Genomic DNA, 24,411 nt, shown 5'->3' with positions numbered 1-24,411 from the left:
ATTTGTTGGTTATTATGGGTCGTAGTTCGTGTGCCGAGTCATTGTATGTATAAGTCCACGCCTTGGTATAGCCCCCATATAAAGGTAATTTCGGCATTTTGATTTTTTTGGCACATTTTTGCCACATTTTTGTCTAAAAATTTGTATTTCTTCGCCATAATGGGTTGAAGCTCCGGTGGCGAAACATCGCATTCATAGGTCCACCAATTGGTATAGCCCCCATATAACGCTACCTCCCGATATTCGGTATTTTGGTGCTTTTCCACATTTTTTCACTGATTTGTCTGAAAATTGGTATTTGTAGATCATAATGGATCCTAGTTTGTGTGGCGAAACATTGTATGTATAGGTCCACGTTTTGGTATAGTCCCCATAAAACGGTACCTCCCGATATTTGGTATTTTGATGATTTTGTCACATTTTTTGTTGTTCATAATGGGTTCTAATGTTTCCTTTACCTTTAAGGTGGGGGGTATTAAAAGTTTGGCCCGGCCGAACATAATGTGTATACCCTACACCACAAGTAGTCAGGGTATTATGTCTTTATGCATTTGTTAGTAACAGGCATAAGGAAACGAGATAGACCCATAGTTCCTTTTGATGAACTGCATAGAATCACATTCTGTGTCGATATATGCATGTCCGTCCGTCTGTCGATGTTTTTTTGTAAACAAAGTACAGTTCGCTTTTATTGCCTTATCCAGATAATATTTTGCACAGATCATTTGTTTGGTCCACGAACGAACCCTATTGAAATTGGAGATAATCGGTCAAAATTTAGATGTAGCTCCCATATAAATCTTCGTCCGATTTGCCTTTTACTGTGCACCAAACGTGTAATATCAGCCGGAATAGTATGGAATCCTGCACATACAACCAAATTGGGCCTGAAAATAAGTATGCCAAATTTGATCGAAATCGGTTCAGATATAGCTATAGCTCCCGAATATATTGTTCATCCGATTTGTTAATTTTGTCCTCCGCAGCCGTATATGCACTCTGTAAGAACAATATTTGGGGAAATATATCAAATATAGCTCAGAAATACCTTTGCTAATTTTTTTCGAGATCAGTTCAGATTTGGATATAGCTCCCACATATAACTTCGTCCGATTTACCTTTTATTGTGCACCAAACTTCTAATATTTATCCAAATGGGATGGAATTTGGCACTTATGACCGAATTGAGTCTAGAAGCTAGTATGTCAAATTTGGTGAAGATCGGTTCAGATATAGCTATAGGTCCCATATATCCTTCATCCGATTTGTTATATTTGTTACCCACAGCCGTAATATGCACTCCGTAACAAGATATTCAGGGAAATATATCAAATAGAGCTCAGAAATATATTTTCCAAATTTTATCGATATTGGTTCAGACTTGGATATAGCTCCCATATGTATCTTTATCCGATTTCAAATTAATTGTGCACCAAATGGGCAATACAAGTCGACATATTTAGTCTCTTGAACTTTAAATTATAATTTTAATCATAGCGTGTATGATTGAATTCTCCCATCAAAACTTTTAATTGTTATGTGGAGCTCTACTAAATTAGCAAAGTAGTGTAGTGTATCATAAAGTCGGCCCCGCCCGACTTTAAGAATTTCTTTACTGGTTTTTTACTTGTTTAAAGTTAAACCGTATTTTTTATCTATTAGTGGGATTCGAGGTAGCAATACAAATGAGAGCTATATCCAAATCAGAACCGATTTCAATATAATTTGGCAAAATAATTCTTGTTCCAAATTCCGTCACTAATTTAAAATTTCATTGGAATCGGACAGTGTGTGGTGCATCAAATATGTGAGATTGGCCGAAAATATATATGGAAGCTATATTCAAATCTGAACCGATTTGATATTTGGCAAATTTATTTTTGTATCGATTTCCGTCACACATTCCAAATTCGGAGACTATATCTATAACCGCTCAATATATATGTGCATTCAAAACTAAATTTTCTGGAGGTGCATCCGATTTTGATGCTTTATCTTCAGTTCCAAATGGAATTCTAACAAGTTAAAAATCAGTAAGTTCGGCCGGGCCGAAATTTGAGTACCCTCCACCATTTGGAACGAATTTGGAAATTTTCAAAAAATAAAATCCCTAAAAAATTCTGTTAAATTTTTTTAAAATATATAGGGAGGGCCTATACGAAGACCTTGACCTGCATAGACAATTTTCTGTCACAGACTGTAGTTCCCATCACGAACTCTAAATACGTAATATGAAACAATTCCGTTAAATAATGACGCTAAGATAATCAAAATACCGAATATTGGGAGGTACCGTTATATGGGGGCTATACAAAGACATGGACCTGCACAGACAAATTTCTGTCATAGGCTGTAGTATCCACTACGAACTTCAAATACCAAACTTGAAACAATTCCGGTTAATAATGTCGCTAAAATTATCAAAATGCCGAATATCGGGAGGAACCTTTATATGGGGGCTATATAAAAACGTGGTTGAGATGTCGTATTTAAGGTTCGTAATGGATGTTATAGTCTGTGACAGAAAATTGTCTATGCTGGTCCAGGTCTTCGCACAGGTCCGATATAACGGTACCTCCCTATATACGATATTTTGATGATTTTAGCTATATTATTCACCGCTTATTTCAAGCTTCGAATTTGAATATGGTAATGGCTTATAACAAACAATGCCTATGTAGGCATAGGCTATTTTCGGTATTTTTTAAATTTTAACAGATTTTTTTAAGGATTTTATTTTTTGAAAATGTATAAATTCGTTCCAAATGCTGGAGGGTATTCACAGTTCGGCCCGGCCGCTTACTGCTTTTTAACTTGTTTTAAATGGCATAGCTTTGCAACAACAATTTTGATTTGAAGATTATAAAGCATTAAATAATAAAACGATGGGACAGCAACGCGGACCGGTCAGCAAGTTATAATTTTTAAAGGAGGAAAATGTTTGTACGTTTTATTAACTTAAGCACACGTACAAAAATGTTGATGACATGGTTTGCTGTCATCGTCGACACACTGTTTTTTTTTTTTTTTTTTTTTTTTTTGAGAACACAATGTAAATGGTCGGCTCGATCATGTCACGATGGAACCTTTGACAGTGACAGACATGAATCAAAATGGTAGTTGTTGTTGAGTGCCAATGTCGATCATATCATAAATAGCACAGTTCGCACAATTCGTCTTGTGCTACTCTTTTAAGTTCATACACCCTTGAAGCTCGTCGGAATTCAGCATCTACCATGAACATCAGAATGGATGTAAAACAAATTTAAAAAACGACTCATCATGATGTTTTTGATGTACGGCTTTCTTACTAGTAAAGATTTTAAATCTCTCATTCCGTAAGAACACGGAAGGTGCAACAGTTTCTTTATTGAAGTGGAAATATCAGAAATATATTCGGGTTACTACGCTTTTCCTGTTTTCAATGCATTAGTAACCGCTGGTCCAATAGATGGATTTTCACGATCAATGTTTTATTTGATTATGAATGTAATGACAGCTAAAATGTGGCCAAAAAATATGGCTTCGCTCAAAATTTTATGCGGAAATGTAAAAAAACTCAAAGTACTGTAATCCTACAAGTGATTTTTAAAACAATCCTGATTGGGCGTAGCGAATGGAACTAATTCAAATCGACCTTCAAAATGCCAACATCGTTTAATGGTTAGCTAGAAACCCACGAAATGTGTGGTGTCGTTAATAACGTTCGAAAATAAACAGTATAGTACTGTACCGTAGTGTTTCTACAGTTTCGAGGTGGAGTGGTACACTAAGATAATGTACCGTACCGGAGCACAACACTTAAAAAATATTTACATATATATAAAAAGGGATACCGTACCGGAGCACATTGCGGAACATGTTTGTTGTTTACGATTTTTGAAAAAATACATGTTGGATGTTTCTGATCACAAATGACTAATACAATTCAATAATATGAAATAAAAGTTGATTTTTTTTTACATGTCATTAGATTGTTTGCGAAATTGAAGATGGTAGAAAAGTATGAGAATAGGTAGAAAGAATAAAAAATGACCAAATCTGAAGTGATAATAATTTGTATTTAACCATTGAAAATTAAAATTTTTAATCTTCCGCGAAAAATGGTATTTTATTGGTTGCGTTGTAATGGGTTATTCTGCAGATAATTTACCTGTTATTTTGTGGTACCGAGAAATCATTGAATGTACGCGTAAAAAACTAAATATTTTACTAAGTATGGCTGAGTTTTTAAAAACAGTAGTGGTACACTACGATATTTAAATGCTCCGATTGCGGAACACTACTTTTTTGTGCTTTGACTCCGGTACACTACAATTTTTTAGTGTTCCGACTGCGGTACACTACGATCATCGTTGTGTTCCGGTACAGTATCACTAAAATAATTTTTAGACATACTGTACCGGTACAGTACACTATGTTTGTGTACTATTTATTTTGGAACGCTGGTCGTTATAAATCTGGAGAAACATTAAAAACTCGTTTCCTTCAATCCATTGCTACCAATTTACTACCATTGTGGTACAGGGCATTATGTCTTTGTGCATTTGTTTGTGAGAAGCGTAAAGTAAAGTACATATACCATTTATTATTCGATTGAGATGACATTTTGCACAGATCGTTTGCTCGGCTGAAGGACGAAGGCTATTGAAATTGGTGACAATCGGTGCAAATTTTGATATAACTCTAATATATATCTTCGCCCGATTTCAGGCTTAGGGGTTGTGTGTCTCATTTGGTGGAAATAGGTTCAGATATAGCTGTAGCTTTCATATATGTGTTTCATCCGTTTTTTGATATTTAAGTTCCCCAAAGACGTAAGTTACATTCTATACTATTGATATTTTGTCTACGATATTAGACATAACCTAGAAATACCACTCCAGATTTGTCTGGAATAACTTAGTTATTTTGTTTTTCAAAATAATTGGGAATAATCCCATAATTGTCGTTTTTATAACACTTAAAAAAGCAGCAAGTTCTGCCTGGCCGAACATGAAGGAAATTGCAAATTGAAAAAAAAAGTCTGTTGAAAAATACTGCTTAAATCATAAAAATACCTAACATAGGGAGTTACTGTTATGTGGGGTTATACGAAGGACAGTTAAGATATATAAGTCATATGATATCAGTATGCAGAGAACATCTGGAGCAATTCCTTATTTAAATTAAGTGGAAATCGGTTAAGATTAAGATATAACTTTCATATGTCGGTTCTATTCATTGCCAAATTTAAACCGCTCTAAAGCCGGATCACGCAATCCTTGTGATCCGGTTATCCGATTTGATCATGGTTATCCGACATGTCATGGTTATCCGATTTAAATTTTATAACGAAGTTTCTGTATACGAATCTACAGCAATTGTAATTCTACTCGAACATAAATATATTTCATTTATTTTGATTTGCCATAAGTGTGTACATACATTACAATTGCTACTCAGTGCTTATGACATAAATAATTGCTGTGCGCAGTTTAAACCAAAACATATTTCCAGATACGGTTGGTAAGTTGATCTGTTCCTATTTCTGTGACGTATAAAGCGGAATCATTTACGCTGACAGCGATCGAGTGGGGGCTTTTGAAATTGCCCCAATGACCAATAATAGTTTCAGAACGAGGATCTAAAGTGAACCCTCTAACTGGTAGCATGGAAGTAGGCCCATTTATTGCATACACAAAATTTCCATACGCTGCAACTCCAAATACTCTCCCGAAGTCCGGTTCTTGAATGGTTACTGCTGGTTGTCCCTCTCCTTGAGATGACCTTAGGCCTGCCCTGAAAAATATATATTTATAAATCATGTATACATTTTTATTTATGGCTATCAGTACTTACTTTGGGCATACAACCCTCATATTTTCACGATCGGCAATGCAGAGAAGATCTAGCTTTTCCAAAAGGGTAATAGCGTGAGGCACTTGCAGGGAAAGGAATTCTAAATAGAAAATGAAGCATTTAATTCTTAAATCAATCCTTTGCACTCTGCGAACATATTAACAAAAATAGCAGGTTTAATATATTCATTTATAGAGGTTACATGCATGAAGTGACACATAGGTCGCATTGCAAATGTAAAATATGTAATTATAGATCAAAGTTGAGCAAATATCTTGTAAAAGAGAAAAATAAAATTGACTTTTTACGCCACATTTTACAATTTATTTTAACATTTTAAAATTTGAGTGTTGCCTAAAATTGTTAAAAATGACGATTTTTGGTGCCGTTGGTTAAGCGGCACAATTTGAGGTGCTATGGTAATGAGTGTAAAAGAGTAATTCAATTTTACTATTCTGAAATTCTTATGCTTCTTCTCAACAGCTCATTTGAATGGAAAATGTTGCTAAGCTCTTTACAATACTAAAAATTAGGCTGAGCTCTTACAACAGTTGATATATAATTGTTAATAAATGTGCTATATCATTCAAGTTTCTAACTCTCAAATTAAAGCCTATTGCTGAAAAATTGGATCAGGTCTATTAAAACACTTAAAATCGATCGGCTCGTAAACATATATTGACAATTTGCCATGGGTATTTATTTATATTAAGTCGAGTCATTGTTTTTTAAAAAAAAATGTTCAACTGATATGAAGCAGATCTGCAATACCAATTAGTGGACCCTACGCGAACATTTTTTGCAAGGAGAGAACATACTTTTCAATAACGCCAAATAAGCAATAGCTCCAAAAATTTTCAGCCTTGCCTGAAAAAAAAATCCTTCGAAATATGTTGCCTATCAATGAGCTACGCCAACATATAGCAACACATTACAAAAAAATAAAATAAAAAAAAAAACAAGTAAAAAAGCTTTAAGTTTGGCCGGGCCGAAATACGTAATGTAGCTGTTATAATAGGGTCTATACGACGACGTGAACCTACATAGGCAACTTTTGCCATAAGCCATTACAACATTCAAATGCGAAACTTGAAAAAAAATCGGTGAATAATGTCGCTAAAATCTTCAAAGTATCAAATATCGGGAGGTACCGTTATATGGGGGATATACGAAGACGTTAACCTGCGCAGACAATTTTCTGTCACAGGCTGTTGTATCCATTACGAACTTCAAATTCCAAATTTGAAACAATTCCGGTGAAAAAGTTTCGCTAAAATCATCAAAATACCGGGCATAGCTAAATCGACATAGAATTTTATGCTGATCAAGAATATATATACTTTGTGGGGACTAAAATGTATATTTTGAGGTGTTACAAACGGAATGACAAACTAAATTAGATTAGCTGACGAGCTCGAAAACACATGTACGTGTTTTTTTTTAATTTACGTTGACAACACACAACCATAAAAATATGTTTTCGGCTAAAACGAAAATAGCAGCCAAATCCGAGCTATAGCTTATTGTGTGATGAATTCTTAGCTTCATTGTGAGTTAGGGCTAAACAAAAATAGCTAGCTTATCAAAAACGAACTAAATAGTTATGTCCTGAGCTAAATAGCTGATCATGTTCTATTTTAGCCGTAGATGTCAATATTTAATATCAGTTGCTGGCTATTAATCCAGGCAGAAACCTTATGTGTACATACGCTAGTGGCCAAAACTAAAGCAACTGAAATTACAAGGATAATGAATGCCCTGTATTTTTTTTTCTGGTTTAAATTAAAAACTTAAAACATGGTATGGTAAAGTCAATTAACCCGATTTAGACTTGGACAATAAACACAAGTTAAAATGTATATCTCGGTTTAGCCGACAGATGTATACCCTCAGCCAATGTATATTTTGATTTTTGTTATAATTATTCAAATTGTTGACCTTCTGAAGTAATGGGTTATGAAGTAATGGGTCAATATTGTTAATTTTGTATCAGACCTAAACACATATCATATAAATATTTTGTCGTGCCAGGTTTGAACTTTATTGGTAACTTCCTCCACTTTATATGAGATATGTGATATTTTTTACAAAATGTTGAAATGTGCGTGAGGTACCAGATATAGTCGACCGAAGCAAAACTTTCACCCTTTGTGGGGGAGTTACCAGAAGGAGTACTCCGATCGCTTGATTGATGGAAATATTCAGATGTGTCAAATCAAAATGGAATCGGATGGTAATCTCGCGTTTTATGAGCTTAATGGATATTCAAAATTTACACCTTTTGTAGGGGAGGTACCAGAAGGAGTGGACCAATTTATTCCACCTTAATACCAGATCTTGGGTTTATAAAAATATATGGATACTAGCTGGCCCGGTCCGCGTTGCCGGCCCATACTTTTAGTCTTTAAAGCATAATAAATCACAGATCTGACTTATGTAATTATAATGGCAAAAATTATAATTACCGTCGGTTTCAGATATTTTGAATAGCCTGATCTTATTTTTCAGTTGTAGGCTTTAATTTGAGTGTTAAATACCTATATGAACATCTATAATAGCCCCATGTGAAAAGTCAGCTCATTTTTTGGTATTGTAAAAAGCATTCAAATGAGCTATAATTTGAAATTTGTATTTCCAACGTTTAAAATCCCGTACTGCGTGGTATTTAGTTTTGTCCACCTCATACTTGAAGACAGAATGTTGTCAGAATAGCCAAAAAATTACTCTTTTGCTCCGATTACCGTGAGATGGGCATTAATTGTTTGTCATTTAAATTGTGCGGTGGAGATCCAATAAAGTTACTTTATAATTTCCTTTTTTTCGGAGTTTATTTCATATAGACGTACAAATTCAATAGAATACCAAATTTTCTTTTCTGATGACACATTGGTTGGGAAAGTGGACTTGGGGGTATACTAATGTGGGGACTATACTTAAATAAATGCCTATGTGGATAATTATCTGTAAGATGATTTTCTACTCCAGGGTGTTTTACCCCAAGTAGCCTCAAGACTAAGATGCGCCATTTTCCGAAAAATAAAAATTTTATAAGAAGAGGTTTTCTTTCCCCTTAGAAACAAAGATATCAAATAAGTGCCAGAAAATGAAAAAAGTGGCCAAGACCCCGAAAATACCGTAAATCATATGATGATGATACCAAAACGTGATAATTTTTTGCAAAGATGGTTTCTTCTTAAATTATCAACATAAGCTAAAATTAGTACGAAAAATATGGTTAAAATGTAGAATATACTTGAAATCGGGTTGTTCCGTTATCAGGGGTTATGATCCATATTATGACCTGCCAAAGCGATTTAAGGTATCTTGAATGTTTATGTAGAATTTCTATTTTGCGCTCTTTAAAGTCGGTATTTGACTGATTGCAGTCCCAATGTATTTTGCATTTTGTGTTTTTATTTGACAATTTATTGTCATATGAAAGAAGCAGGTCCACTTTTTGAAATTAACCCCATAACGCTTCTTCGGTCATTTTTGTTTGTTTAAATGTGTTCGCATCTTCCAGCTGAAGCACGATGTAGGTCCTGGAGTAGAAAGCATTTAACATCGTATTGCGCTCTCATTTCATTTTTATATTATTCATTCAGAATTCAAACCAATAAAAAAATTTACACTTCAATATACAAAAAAGAAAAAGAATCTTCAACTGGTTCGCTGATTTTTTGCGGCAAATTTTTAAAGGTGATTACTAAGTTTGTCGGTAGAATGTACTTTTATTTTGAAATTCGATTCCATTGAAAAATTGTCGATTTTTCCCGATTCTAGAATTTTCGTAAAAAGCGACAACGGATTTATAGATTTTATGTATTTTTTGGGTATTACGAATAAATACATAAAATCTATAAATAACAGTTTTATCCGTTGTGGCTTTATATTACCCAAAAAAAAACCTACACATCATATTAGAATTCAAAAAAAAAAAAAAAACACTACAAATGTACATTCGAAAATAGTAAGTCAAAATGGAAAAAAATATGCAATATAAAACATTACTATTGTACATTTTAAAAGTCAAAATGAAAATGTTCAAATTTCACATTTTTACGCGATTTTTTTGGATTTTATTCTTTTCTGCCTAGAGGCAATTCCCAATTTGTCTAAATCGCTAAAATCAGACCTGCGGTCTTTATGTTATAAGAGTAGTAACTAACACAACTTTCTTTTACATATAGAGAGATAGATTTAAAAGTAGGCGCGTTCCTCAGCCCCTAAATAAGTACTTAGGGTTGGATGGAAAGCCAACAGCATCTCGTGTAATAATTCTCAAACCGATATCTTCACTATTTTGGCAAATATAAAGATTTCAGATAAATCGTAATAGTGGGCGTAAAAGGAGGCGTGGTCAATATTTTTTTCTTCAAAAACCTAACTCGGGGTATGACGAACGTCTGTACAAAAAATTATGCAAATCGGCCCAGCCGTTTTCAACTGATTCCGTTACCAACAAACAACAATTGATTTTTATATATATAGATTTGACATTTTAAGACAATCGGATTCTTACATCACATTTCAAAAGGGTTATAATTATTCAAAATTTGTACCCTTTGTGGGGGAGGCTCTTGATGTAGTGGACCGATATTATCAATTTTTCCACCTGACCTAGAACTGACGCAAATATTATGATTTACAAGGTTGGAGCAAAATCGGATTATTGCTTCTTTTTCTGTGCAGAAAATATTTTTTTTTTTTTTTAATTTCGACCTTTTGTGGGGGAGGTACCAGAAGAAGTGGACCGATGTATTCCATCTTGATACCAGACCTTGGGCTAACAAAAAAAATTGGGATGTGTGAAACAATCGGACTCTTACAACACATTTTATAAGAGTTGTAATTATTCAAAATATTGACCCTTCGTAGGGGAGGTACTTAATGGAGTGGACCGATATTGTTCATTTTCGCACCTGACGTAGCACTGGCGCAAATATTAGGATTTACAAAGTTGGAGCAAAATCGGATTATCCTTTCTCTTTTTGTGCAAAAAATATTTTTTGAAAATTTCGACCTTTTGTGGGGGAGATACCAGAAGGAGCCGACCGATATATTCCATCTTAACATCAGATCTTGGATGGATAAAAATATTGGGATGTGTGAGATTTAAAGACAATCGGACTATTACATCACATTTTATAAGAGTTGTAATTATACAACATTTTGACCGTTTGTGTGGGAGGTACGTGATGAAGTGGACCGATATTGTCCATTTTCGCACCTGACCTAGCATTGATGCAGATATTGGGATATGCAAAGTTGGAGCAACGTCAGATTATCCTTGATAATCTCAGATAATTGGAATCCAGCTCAATGGAAAAACATTTTATTCTGGGATGAGTCTACGTTTAATATTAAAGGCTTAGACATGAAAAATTTTGCGGTGAGAAGACCAAAAAAAGAAAGACTCAAGCCGCAGTGTTCAAAGCATGACAATAATCCCAAACATACATCAAAACTTATCAAAGATTGGTTGCGGGAGTCAAAATCGGTGTTTTGTCATGGCCGACATAATCACCTGACCCAATAGAAAATCTTTGGAGTATCGTAGACAGGAAGATCAAGCGAGATTCGGAAACAAATAAACACAACATTTTCAAAGAATTCAGGTGGCCTGGAAAAGCATTCCCAAGTATCGAATTGATCGTGTTATAGATTCAGTGCCTCGTAGGTATGCAGCTGCTATCAAAAATAATGGTTATGCTATCGACTACTAGCCAAAATTTAATTATTTTAAAATAAACAAGTTAAAAAGCAGTAAGTTCGGCTGGGCCGAATTTTGAATACCCTCCACCATTTGGAACGAATTTGGAAATTTTCAAAAAATAAAATCCTTAAAAAATTCTGTTAAAATTTTAAAAGTACCGAATATAGCCGTTATATTGGGGTCTATACGACGTGGACCTACATAGGCATTGTTTGCCATTAGCCATTGCCATATTCAAATTCGAAACTTGAAATAAACGGTGAATAATGTAGCTTAAATCATCAATATATCGTATATAGGGATTTACCGTTATATCGAAGCTGTGCGAAGACCTTGGCCAGTATAGACAATTTTCTGTCACAGGCTATAGCATCCATTACTAACGTCATATACAGTATCTCAAATGTATGATGATGTGATGGGGCCTATACGAAGACCTGGGCCTGCATAGGCAATTTTCTGTCACAGACTGTAGTTCCCAGTACGAACTCTAAATACGTAATTTAAAACAATTCCGGTGAATAATGACGCTTAAATCATCAAAATACCGAATTTTGGGAGGTACTGTAATATGGGGCTATATGAAAAATGGCCTACATGGCCCATTTACGAACTTAACCTGCCTACTGAAAAAATAAACACGTGTGCAAAATTTTAGCCTTCTATCTCAATTTATTCGAATGATAGCGTGATTACAACAGACAGACGGACAGACAGACATCAAGTATATATATATACTTTGTTGGGTCTGACATGAGTATTTCGAGGAGTTACAAACGGAATGACAAAGTTAATATACCCTCCATAGTATGGTGGAGGGTATAAAAATATATTGGGTAATTTTATTTTTCCATATATTATTTTTCATTCAAAATTATTTTTGTATTTTTATTTTTTTTTTAGAAGTGAACAAAGTACTTCATTTAAAACTGGAAAAATTATTACGATTTGTTTAGCTTTGTAAAAGTTATAGTGCATTTCTTGTCTTTGCGATTTTAGTTTCTTTAGTTTTGGCCACTAGTGTATATATGTAACCGCATGTGGCGCCATATCTGATCCATTACGCTATCCACTGCCCGTTGAAATGTTGCGAAGTGTTCTCATGACAGAAAAGGATAAACATAATTTTTGTACATACGTAGAGAACGCGTACGCAACAAACTCCGGACCAAGGCGGGTTAGCTATGGTTCACACTGGCTACAGGAACTACATTAGCCAGTGAATAAAATACAAAAGACATTTTAAAAGTTACAGAAGACACATACACACCCGAGGGCTGCAATGAGTATGATTGAGTAGGCTTGATCACACTTAGTGGAAATGCAATCAAACCCGATCAATTGGTCAGATATGACATGTTCATTCGAGTTGCTCAAGCGAAACGAAAAAGTCGTGAACAGACATGAGTTGATCGAAGTTCTGTGTTCGCAATCAAACAGCTCAAATTAGTGATTTGTTTAACGAACTAATGTTGAATTGTTCATAACGGCGCGATCATCTATGATGACAGGGTTGTCAGATTTTTTTTTCTGCTCTATCGCCAAATTGAGTGTCAGAAATCACCAAACCGAAAATAACTTGATATATGTTAAAAATTATTTCAGATTTTCCTGAAAATTTCCAAGTATACTACAACATTGTCTGAAAGTAACATAGGCTATATACCTAAATTACATTTGCCAAATTATATTGAAATCGGAAAATAGCTCACTTATACACTTTGGCCGATTTCATGTATTTGATGCAGCAAACACGCTATGTATCTCTAATTCCAAGGAAATTTGGAATGTGTAACAGAGTTTAAAACAAACATACACTTGTCAAATTATATTGAATTTGGTTAACATATATATTTTCGACCGATTTCATTTATTTGATGTACCAAACACGATATGAATGTTATATTTTAATGACATTTGGAATGAGTGACGGGATTTGTTTAGAAAATAAATTTGCCAATTTATATTGAAATCGGTTCAGATTTGGATATTGATCCCATGTATATTTTCGACCGATTTCATTTATTAGATGCACGAAACACGATATGTATGTTCGAATCCAAAAAATAAATTAGTCCAATTATATTAAAATCGGTTCAAATTTGGATTGATATGCATGACCGATTCCAATGAAATTCGGACAGAGAGGCGAAATCTGGTACCAAAAAATTTGCCAAATTATATTGAAGGTTAGGGTATAGCTATATATTTCATTTCACTAGAAATGATATGTATGACCGATTCCAATGAAATTCAGAATGTGTGGTGGTATTTGCTTACAATAATAAATGTGACAAAGCAATTGGAAATCGGTTAAGATTTTTTTACATATTTGAGACATCAATTCAATGAAATATGGAAGGTGTGACGGAATTTGGTGTAAATTATATTGTTTGTTTGTTAAATTATATTGTTCAGATTGGAATATGATTTTATTGAGAAGCATTAACCCACAAAGCCTTTTAATGGTATTAGGTTAACAGTAAAAAACTGCACAAGCAATTTTATTGAGGATACGATTATCAGAAATGCCACTCAACTTCAAAAGTGTGCAGTTTCCTGCCCGCTTGGCATTTGCTATGAAGTTAATAAATCCGAAGGACAAACTATTCGTGTATGCGGACTAAATTTGGCATGTTCTTGCTTTTTTCATGGTCAGGTGTTCCTATCACGTTCACGCGTTGGTAGACCGAGCTATATTTAGATATAGCTCCCATATATATCTTCGTCCGATTTGCCTTTTATTGTGCACCAAACGTGTAATATCAGACGGAATAGTATGGAATTTTGCACATACAACCAAATTGGGCCTGAAAATAAGTATGCCAAATTTGATCGGTTCAGATATAGCTATAGCTCCCATATCTATTGTTCATCCGATTTGTTATTTCTGTCCTCCGCAGCCGTAATATGCACTCTGTAAGAATAAGAACAATATTTGGAAATTTCTGGAGTTACCGTTATACCGTAATATAACGGCTACTTTCGGTATTTTCAAGATTTTAACAGAATTTATAACCGATTTTATTTTTTTGAAAAATGTCAAATTCATTCCAAATGGTGGAGGGTATTCAAAGTTCCGGCCGAACTTATAGTTTTTTTACTTGTTTTTATTAAAATGGTTGATTACCCGCAAAAGGGCATCCACAAGATCAAATTGGATGTTATACCTTGTTTTGGTAAACGCATGCATTACAAGTTGGAATGACTAACATATTCAAAACAGCTAGTGATATTTCTTTAAAGTGGTATGTACCTGCCGCATCACGGTTGTTATAAACTTTTGGCCAAAAATCGAGTTGTTGGATTTTTTTGTTAAACTGAGTTTCATACACATCTAATGAAAAGTTTGAGTCCATAAATTGTTTTATGGCTTCTCGGACAACCGTAAATTTAGTTTGTGATAATTGATTGTCATATTTTGAAACGGAGAGTTGTGCATAGACCTTAAAAATATTCATATTTTCCGGTATTCTCTTAATAATTTCAAGTTGTTGTTTCAAGTATGAAAAAAAAATTCTTTAGTATACGTATTTCTCCTACGTATATTTCCACCTTGCTTAGTTCCAATTCAAAATCTGATCCAAAATCATTAGCGTCTAGAGGGAGAAAGCAATTGGATTTGTCAGTGGCGGTGTTTAGTTAATCTAAAACAACTTCAATATTTTGGCTTTTATTTAAAATTGAGTGTTTAAAAATTGCCTGCATACTTCCCGCATCTATATTATCATTTTGAAATTCCAAGCTCAAATGATTCATTTCATATGTAATAGGGCTTACAAATATTAAAAAAGTATGTTTTCTATCGCAGAATTCATTATAAATATGTTGGGCAGCTATGTCCTTTTCGTCGGTAGATATTAGTGAAAAATGGAACTTCAGCTGAACCCATTGCTTCAAAATCCGTTTTATGGCACCCCCATGGGAGAGCCAACGCGTACCAGAAATGTTTACATGTTTTCTAAAATTATTGCTATCAACTATCGTGTTGATTAATTCGAATGCACGTTTATAAAGCAAAGCAAGTAGTGGACTATGGCTAAAATAATTATAAACTCTTTTATTAAAAAACAAGTAAAAAAGCTGTAAGATCGGCCGGGCCGATCATTGAATACCCTCCACAATTTGGAACGATTTTGACAATTTTCAAAAAAAAAAAAAAAAAAAATAATAAATAAATAAATAAAAATAATAATAAAATAAAATCCGGTAAAAATTCTATTAAAATCTTAAAAATACCGAATGTAGCCGTTATATTAAGGCCTATACGACGTCGTTGTCTTGCATAGGCAACTATTGTCGTAAACGTATTGTCGTAAAGTATTGAAATACTCAAATGCGAAACTTGAATGAAACAATTCGGTAAATAATGTAGCTAAACTCATCAAAAAATCAAATATCGTACCGTTATATTGGGGATATACGAAGGCATGGACCTGCACAGAAAATTTTCTTAGGATGTAGTATCCATTACGAACTTCAAAACCAAATTTAAAACAAATTCGTTGAATAATGTCGCTATAATTATCAAAATGCCGAATATCGGGAGGTACCGTTTTATGGGGGCTATACAAAACGTAGATTTGCACAGACAAAATTCTCTCTTAGGTTGTAGTATCCATTACGAAATTCAAATACCAAATTTAAAACAATTCCGGTGAATAATGTCGCTATAATCATCAAAATGCCGAATATCGGGAGGTACCGTTATATGGGGGCTATACGAAGACGTGGACCTGCACAGACAATCTCCTGACATAGACTGTAGCATTCATTACGAACATCAAATATCAATTTTGAAAGAATTCCGGTGAATAATGTCGCTAAAATTAACAAAGTACAGAATATCGGGAGGTACCGTTATATGGGGGCTATACGAAGACGTGGACTTGCACAGACAATCTCCTGACATAGACTGTAGTATTCATTACGAACATCAAATATCAAATTTGAAAGAATTCCGGTGAATAATGTTGCTAAATTCAAAATATCGGGGGTACCGTTATATGGGGGCTTTACGAAGACGTGGACCTGCACAGACAATTTTCTGTCTTGGGCTGTAGTGTCCATTACAATCTTCAAATACCAAATTTGAAACAATTCTGGTAAATAATGTCGCTAAATCATTCAAATACCGAATATCGGGAGGTACCGTTATATGGTGGCCATACAAAAACGTGGAACTACGTGGCCCATTCTCAATACCAAAAGCCCTGCAGATATAACATACATTTGAGTAAAATTTTATCAATCTATTTTAATTCGCTTGGAAGCTAGAGTGATTTCCGCAGACGGTAGACGGACGGACATCGCTAAGTCGACATAGAATTTTATGCTGATCAAGAATATATATACTTTGTGGGATCTAAAATGTATATTTCGAGGTGTTACAAACGGAATGACAAACATAATATACCCTCCATACTACGGTGGAGGGTATAATTAGAAGTCTTCGGAATTTAATCCGAAGACTGGGAGCAGCAAAGGTGAAGAGAATGGCAAGTATATTTCACGAGCACACGTTGAGGGTTTTGTTTTTTAAGAAGTACGAATAAAGATTTGTTCTTGCCGCACAGGATTTCAACCCCATCCGTCCCAATTACAATCATGCCTTGAATGTTTAATCCTACCTTTTTCAAAAACAATTCCAAGCTATCTGCATCCATGATGCTTAGCAGTTGCTTTTTCTACCAAGAAAATACCCAATAACTGTGTCATTACGATAAGTTTCTTTGCATCAAAAAAGCGTACAAACACACTCATCCATTTCGTTTGTGAAACATCCGTGGACTCGTCTATGATGAGGCTATATTTTGAACGGCCAATTTCGTTTACCAGACTTTGTAAAATTGACGGTGAAACTATCCTTTTTATAATTGAAGTGCATTTAGTTTTGTGCAGTCTTAATATTGCAAATGGGGTATCTTCTGGGTAACAGCTTCGTAATAGCGTGGAAAGAGGGTCAACAGAAACTATGGAACAGTGCTTTGCTATAAACACTGCTAGCTTGATGTCAAACATTTTCGACCCATTTGATTGAAGAACTTAAACTACAATGCAAAAAATGAATATTACAAAAACATTTGATATTTTACTCGAAATTAATTAATGCTTGTAATGTATTTACATTAGTGAAACCACTTTTGTTCAAGTTCGAATGCTTTATGATACTTTATTTCTTTTCATCAACATAACAAAGCGTAGAACTAACAACCAGTATGTGTGTATTTATGTGTGTATGCATGTACAAGCAATCATGTATCTTAATCACTCAAAGATAAATAGATGAGAGTAAGAGTAAATGAGACTTGTAACTGCATACAGTAAAAAATAATAACAAAAGGAAGAAGAAGATCATATACTGTACATTAGGATGGTTCGTGCTACAATGTCACCATTGTGTATTAGGGTGGAACGTTAACACAAATACTCTATAATGCTGCTTTGTTTAAATAATGCGGACATGTTGTTACTATGCTTTACTGATTCTGCATGTTTCTTAAGATCAACTTTATGTGATATTAATGCAGTTTTGCAAGCAGAGCACCATGATGTGTTCATTGGACCACACGTTGATTGGTAACTTACTGGAGCTTCAGAGATAGGTCTTAGCCAACCTGAAAATTGAAGCTTGTAATTTTATGGAAGAACATGTTGTTGGTTTGTTTACCTTTTGCCCAATTTTCATTTTCCCATTCTTTTTTATAACGTCTATCCAATTTGCCTGTTTCGATGCAGACGCCATAACAAAACACTTCCAAATAACGGTTTCAGTTTGTTTTACTACTCCTCACATATGTAGGTTTGTATAGGCAACAAACTCTTCTTTTCTTCTCTCTTCTTTTTTTCGGTTACAATATGTTGTACTTATCGATAACAACAGTGATAAAAAACGCAAAATTATAATCGTTTTGTTTTGCTACACATTGGCGTTCGTAAATGGTACATGCAAAGTGAATAAACAGAAATTTACAAAATGTAAACAATTGTGAAAAATAGATTTTTAGACTTGCTCGCGGTCTATATTTTAGCGTGCAGTGTACATATCTGCATAACTACTTAAACACTAGTTAACACTAGAATAGTGTGACAATTTTAGCTAGGTATATATGAAATGAGATCATATATAGTATGTAATGTAGAGATCTTACATGAAAAAAATTGCGAAAGCAATTATTGTGATAATAGACAATTACCTACAGTGTAAAGGGAACATTAATTGTGCAACAAATAAATTATAAGTATATCAAGTAAATAAACATGAGGTGTGAAATGATCTATTTATGTGTAATTAATCAGATACTACTTGACTTAAGTCTAAAATATATATAAAACCAGTAAAGAAAGTCTTAAAGTCGGGCGGGGCCGTCTTTATGACACCCTACACCACCAGATCATCAAAGGAACTATGGGTCTATCTCGTTTCCTTTTGCCTGTTACAAACAAATGCACAAAGACATAATACCCTGACCACCTTGTTATTAGGGTATAAATATCACAGAATCGTTTTTATACCCTACACCACAAGGTGGTCAGGGTATTGTGTCATTGTGCATTTGTTTGTAACAGGCAAAAGGAAACGAGATAGACCCATAGTTCCTTTTGATGATTTGCATACAATCACTTTCTGAGTTGATTTATGCATGTCAGTCCGTCTGTCCATGTATTTTTGTGATCAAAATGCAGGTCGCATTTATTATCCGATTGAGATGAAATTTTCCAAACAACATTTGTTTGGCCCAAGGACGAACCCTATTGAAATTGGAGATAATCGGTAAAAATTTAGATATAGCTCCCACATATATCTTCGTTCGATTTGCCTTTTATTGTGCACCAAACGTCTAATATCAGCCCGAATAGTATGGAATTTTGCACATGCAACCGAATTAGGCCTAAAAATAAGCATGCCAAATTTGATGGAAATCGGTTCAGATATAGCTATAGCTCCCATATATATTGTTCATCCGATTTGTTTTATTTGTTACCCACAGCCGTAATATGCACTCCGTAACAACGATATTCAGGGAAATATATCAAATACAGCTCAGAAATATCTTTGCCAAATTTTATCGAGATCGGTTCAGATTTGAATTTAGCTCCCATATATATCTTTATCTGATTTAGAATTAATTTTGCACCAAATGGGCAATACAAGTCCGAATTTAAAAGATACAAATGCTTCGGCGTATTTAGTCCTTTAAATTTTAAATTATAATCATAGGGTGTATGATTGAATTCTCCCATAAAAACTTTTACTTGTTATGTGGAGCTCAACTAAATTAGCAAAGTGGTGTAGGGTATCATAAAATCGGCCCCGCCCGACTTTAGGACTTTCTTTACTGGTTTTTTTTCATTCACTTATCCCCTATGTGTTCCGGGAGTCGTCTTGGTGAAAAAAGCAGGTAGTAAGTACTGGCCAGAACTGTTGTCAAGATTTTCATTTAGAACTCCTACTGGTGAAAGGTAAGTTGAGCCAGACCATGAAATATTTTGTTCAGCAGCATATATCTCATTTAAAATTCATTATTATGTACGGCTAGGTTTTCCACAAATCTCCTTTGAAGGGAGAGCATACGTGCAGAATGTTTGCGCAGGTGTAAAGGTGCTGATTTGAGAAGCGCTTGGAGGGATTCTGAAAGTTTTTTAATACACATTTTCTCAGGATTTTTCGTTCAAACATTTCAATTTCATTTGCCACTGTTGGAGAAATCGAAAACCACATTGGGAAACCATAATATATGATAAACGACCGGCTGTCATTTTGGCTTTTTTCAGGGCGGCTCTGATGAACTTAATCATTGAATTTAAAAAGTTTATTTATGTTTATTCCCAAATATTTTAAGGTGTTCCTAAAAGGGATTTCTGTTCCACCAAGCGAGAGATTCAATAGTTTGGATTCAGGCACTGCTGTTCTATGGCATTTTCCTGAAGCATTTCTAATGCAAATTGCCTCCGAGTTCGCTGCCTTTATGGATATTCCCCATGCCGTGTAATATGCTTTTATAATTTGAAGATGGTACGCTGCATTATTAAGAGCAGTAATTGGTGAGTTGTTATGACTATATATCAGACAATCATCCGCGTATAAAATAGATTTAGAATTTTCGGAAACATGTGGAAAACCAACGCTACCCTGAGGACGCTACCCTGAGGTACACCACTTTCAATTGCGCCAAATTTAGACATATAATCATTGATAACAGTAAATTTTCTGTTGTTTAAAAAACTTGAAAAATTTTGACCAAAAACGGATCCACGTTCAATTTAATTAATTTGTAAATAATGCCTTTGTGATATACAGAATCAAATATCTTCCGGATATCTAGAGAGATTGCCACTGTGCATATTTTCTCTCTTAGGTGACTCGTTATAGCATTGTGAAATTTAAGTAAGGCGTGATTTGTAGAGTGAGCTGGTTTAAATCCAAACTGTAATGGGGAAATAGGGTTAATAACAAATTCGTTTTCCAACTTTTCGTGTAACACACGTTCGAAGATTTTTCCAATGTTGAAAGTAAGGAAATAGGACGAAATTCGTCAGGATTTATGCTGCTAGGCTTTTTTTTACTGGGATAATCTTCGCCGACTTCCACGGTTCTGGAAAATATCCGTTATTCAAGCAATTATTAAAAATAATTGTTAGGAATTTAATAGCTGTATCTGGGAATTTTCTAATTACATAGTTTGATATGTCGTCTTGTCCACTTGATTTCTTCTTCTTTATACAGGCAATTTGAGGTTTGACAACGGATGTAGATGTGAAGTGATAGGTGTCCGGATTATCCAGCGAGTTAAATTCTTTATTAAATGTGTATATATGAGTAGAAGTAGGATCTAAATATGATGATATAGATTCTTCGATATCTAGCGGTGGCTCATCGGGTACGTTTTCACGGAATGTATTAACATAGTGGTTATAAAAAGCATTGACAATATCAGGACCGTGTGAAATAGTTAAATCATGTATGTGTAGTTTTTCTGCCAAAGTTCAATTAGCAATTCATTTGAAAATTAAAATGGCATTCACTTTGACATGATAACAAATGTCTTAAGCCATATTTGGAGCATGGATTTTTGTCTACTCTAGTCTGTTATAAGTTGAACCAAGTCTACAGTAATGAAATACATGCTTAATAAATAACGAGACAGAACATTTCCTAAAATTAGCCAACGAAATCGCCAACAAATCTATAAATCGCCATGTCGCCAAATTAAAAATCGCCACGTTTGGTGAGAAATCACCATATCTGACAGCCCTGTATAATGAGTCTGATCGGTTTGATTCATCCTAGTTAAGTGAGTGATATGATTTGATTAAAACAAACAAGTAAAAAAGATATAAGTTCGGCCGTGCCGAACTTTGAATAACTTTCACCGTTTGGAACGAATTTCACAATTTCCAAAAAAAAAAAAAAAAAATAAATAAATAAATAAAATTTGTTATTTAAATCTTAAAAATACCGAATATAGGGAGGTAACATGGGGTTATACCAAAATGTGGACCTGCACAGACAATATTCTCTCACAGGCTGCAGTATCCTTTACGAACTTCAAATAACAAATTTGAAACAATGAAACAGTGAATAATGTTGCTAAAATCATCAAAATATTGGGGGGTACCGTTATATGGGGGCTATGCGAAGACGTGGACCTACATGGCCCATTTTCTGTCTTATGCTGTAGTATTCATTGCGAAGTTAAAATACCAATTTTGAAACAATTCCGGTAAATAATGTAGCTACCGTTATATGGGGGCTATACGGAGACGTGGACCTACATGGCCCATTTTCAATACCAAAAATCCTGCAGAAATAATTCACATTTGAGTAAATTTTTATCGACTTACTTCATTTCGTTCGGAAGCTAGAGTGATTTCCACAGACGGATAGACGGACGGACATTGATAAATCGACATAGAATTTTATGTTGATCAAGAATATATATATTCTTTGTGGGGTCTTAAATGTATATTTCGAGGTGTTACAAACGGAATGACAAACTTAATATACTACGGTGGAGGGTATAAAAAATGTTAAAAGATTTTAACTTAAATGAGCTAGATAATTTATTTAATTTGAATGTTTATACAAACAACATTTGTTTATTAGTGTTTATGGGAATCTAGCATTCCAGCGGCTTGGCCGACATGGAGAACACAAATTTGTAGTCACTTTAGCTGAATTAAGCGACCAAGACATTCCAAATAATTACTAAAAAAACAGATACAAATATGGCAATGAAAATGGAATAATTTTATTGCATTGGGTGATATATTTTTTACATGGCATGACATTTGACCGAAACGTGGACCTATTACTTTCGTATAACAAACTTTCATCCAATGAGAACCCAAAATGAAATGTAGTGAAATACGGGATATCAAGAGGCACTGTTGTATGGGGAATGAAGCAAACAGTGGACTTTTATTGCAAATATTGTCGAAAATGCTTTTGAAACCTTCAAAATACTTTAAATCTGTCTAATAAATGGAGGCTATGCGCCATAGTGAACGAGTATTATACGACTATTTCCTGAAAAAATTTTACTGTACTGAAAATCTCAAATGTCAAATAAGGGCTAATTTGGTCGAAAAATGTAGGGAGATAAGTATCATCATAAACGAGGAACGTAGATTAATATACAAGTATGTTTAAAGTTGCAAATAGACGTCTTAAATCACAACCCATTTGACTGTAAAATCTTCCTTATATACAATAATAATAATTGAGTCTGTAATGAGCCGATGACATATTATTTTTGATAGATGTGCTAGACCTATTAAGTTTCTTAATTTGAAATTGAGCTATGTGGCTAGAGATTGGGATCAGAACATTTATATGTTTAATAAAAAAACAAAAACCTCCACATTTTTTACTCCAACACCAACAATTTGATTACAACTGCAATAACAACTTGTAAGACGTATTGTGTGTATATATTTTTAAAAATATGCGTTAAACGCTTTAACTATGGGCCAGTTAGTTTATGTATTACGAGTATACTATCAAATAAAGGTATAGACGAAAACTCTCACTAACTTTGTTCGAATTGAGTTAGCCGACCGTTCTGCGCATTTTCGAATGCCAATAAATACAGATTTTTAATAAACTAAATATAATATATTCAAAGTTTTAATTGGAAGCTATATCGTGAAACAAAACTAAACAAGAGAATCTTGAAAGTTTCCCGAAAATTATTAATAATTCAGATTTTTTGTCTATGACACTTAACCGCGGTTTTTTTTAGTGTTCCTTCGTCCATACCTTAATAATAATGTAACTTTTAATAAAGTACAGGGACAAAACTCTCATAATATTATGCAAAAAACTCACCTGGAGGTTGAGGTATGGTTCGGAGAAGTCTTCCAGCTGCATTGAATTTCAAAATCCTTTGATTGCAATAGCCATCGGCAATAAAAAACTGAAATATAACATTGTTTAGTTTAGTTTTTGTCCCTATATTGTATTCACCTGAAAAGCAAGCATATTGCGTTAAAACAAACTTTGTTACAGAGTGCTGAGATATATGTACCAATTATGGTTTAGCACAAGCCATATAGTTTTTATAACCAAGTTAAAAAGCAGTTCAGCCGGGCCGAACTTTGAATACCCTCCACCATTTGGAACGAATTTAGAAATTTAAAAAAAATAACAGCCGTTATATTGGGGTCTATACGACGTGAACCTACCTATGCATTGTTTGTCATAAGCCGTTACCATATTCAAATTAAAAACTAGAAATAAACGATGAATAATGAGCTAAAATCATCAAAATACCGAATATCGGGAGGTACCGTTATATGGGTCCAGATCTTCGTACAGCGAAGATCTGGACCTGAAAGACCATAGACAACAA

The 24,411-nt window shown here is 34.2% G+C and overlaps 2 protein-coding genes across 2 annotated transcripts in view; one reads left to right on the top strand and one right to left on the bottom strand.

Annotated features, from left to right (window-relative positions):
* Window positions 1-24,411, top strand: part of LOC101898043 (uncharacterized) — a 232,260-nt gene that overhangs the window by 182,371 nt on the left and 25,478 nt on the right. The window lies entirely within an intron of this gene.
* The window catches only part of LOC101897772 (peptidyl-alpha-hydroxyglycine alpha-amidating lyase 2), a 31,229-nt gene continuing 12,181 nt past the window's right edge, over window positions 5,364-24,411 (bottom strand). Inside the window, exons 5-7 of the mRNA XM_005189308.4 lie at window positions 23,889-23,976; window positions 5,842-5,941; window positions 5,364-5,781 (exon numbers count right to left, since the gene is read on the bottom strand). Coding sequence (XP_005189365.1) covers window positions 5,478-5,781; window positions 5,842-5,941; window positions 23,889-23,976 — 492 coding nt within the window. The 3' untranslated portion in view covers window positions 5,364-5,477. The remainder of the gene's footprint in view (window positions 5,782-5,841; window positions 5,942-23,888; window positions 23,977-24,411) is intronic.

This window comes from Musca domestica, unplaced genomic scaffold, assembly GCF_030504385.1.
Source record: "Musca domestica strain aabys unplaced genomic scaffold, Musca_domestica.polishedcontigs.V.1.1 10, whole genome shotgun sequence".
NCBI lineage: Eukaryota > Metazoa > Arthropoda > Insecta > Diptera > Muscidae > Musca > Musca domestica.
Note: the sequence above shows the minus strand (reverse complement) of the source record. Positions and strands in the feature narration are given on the sequence as shown.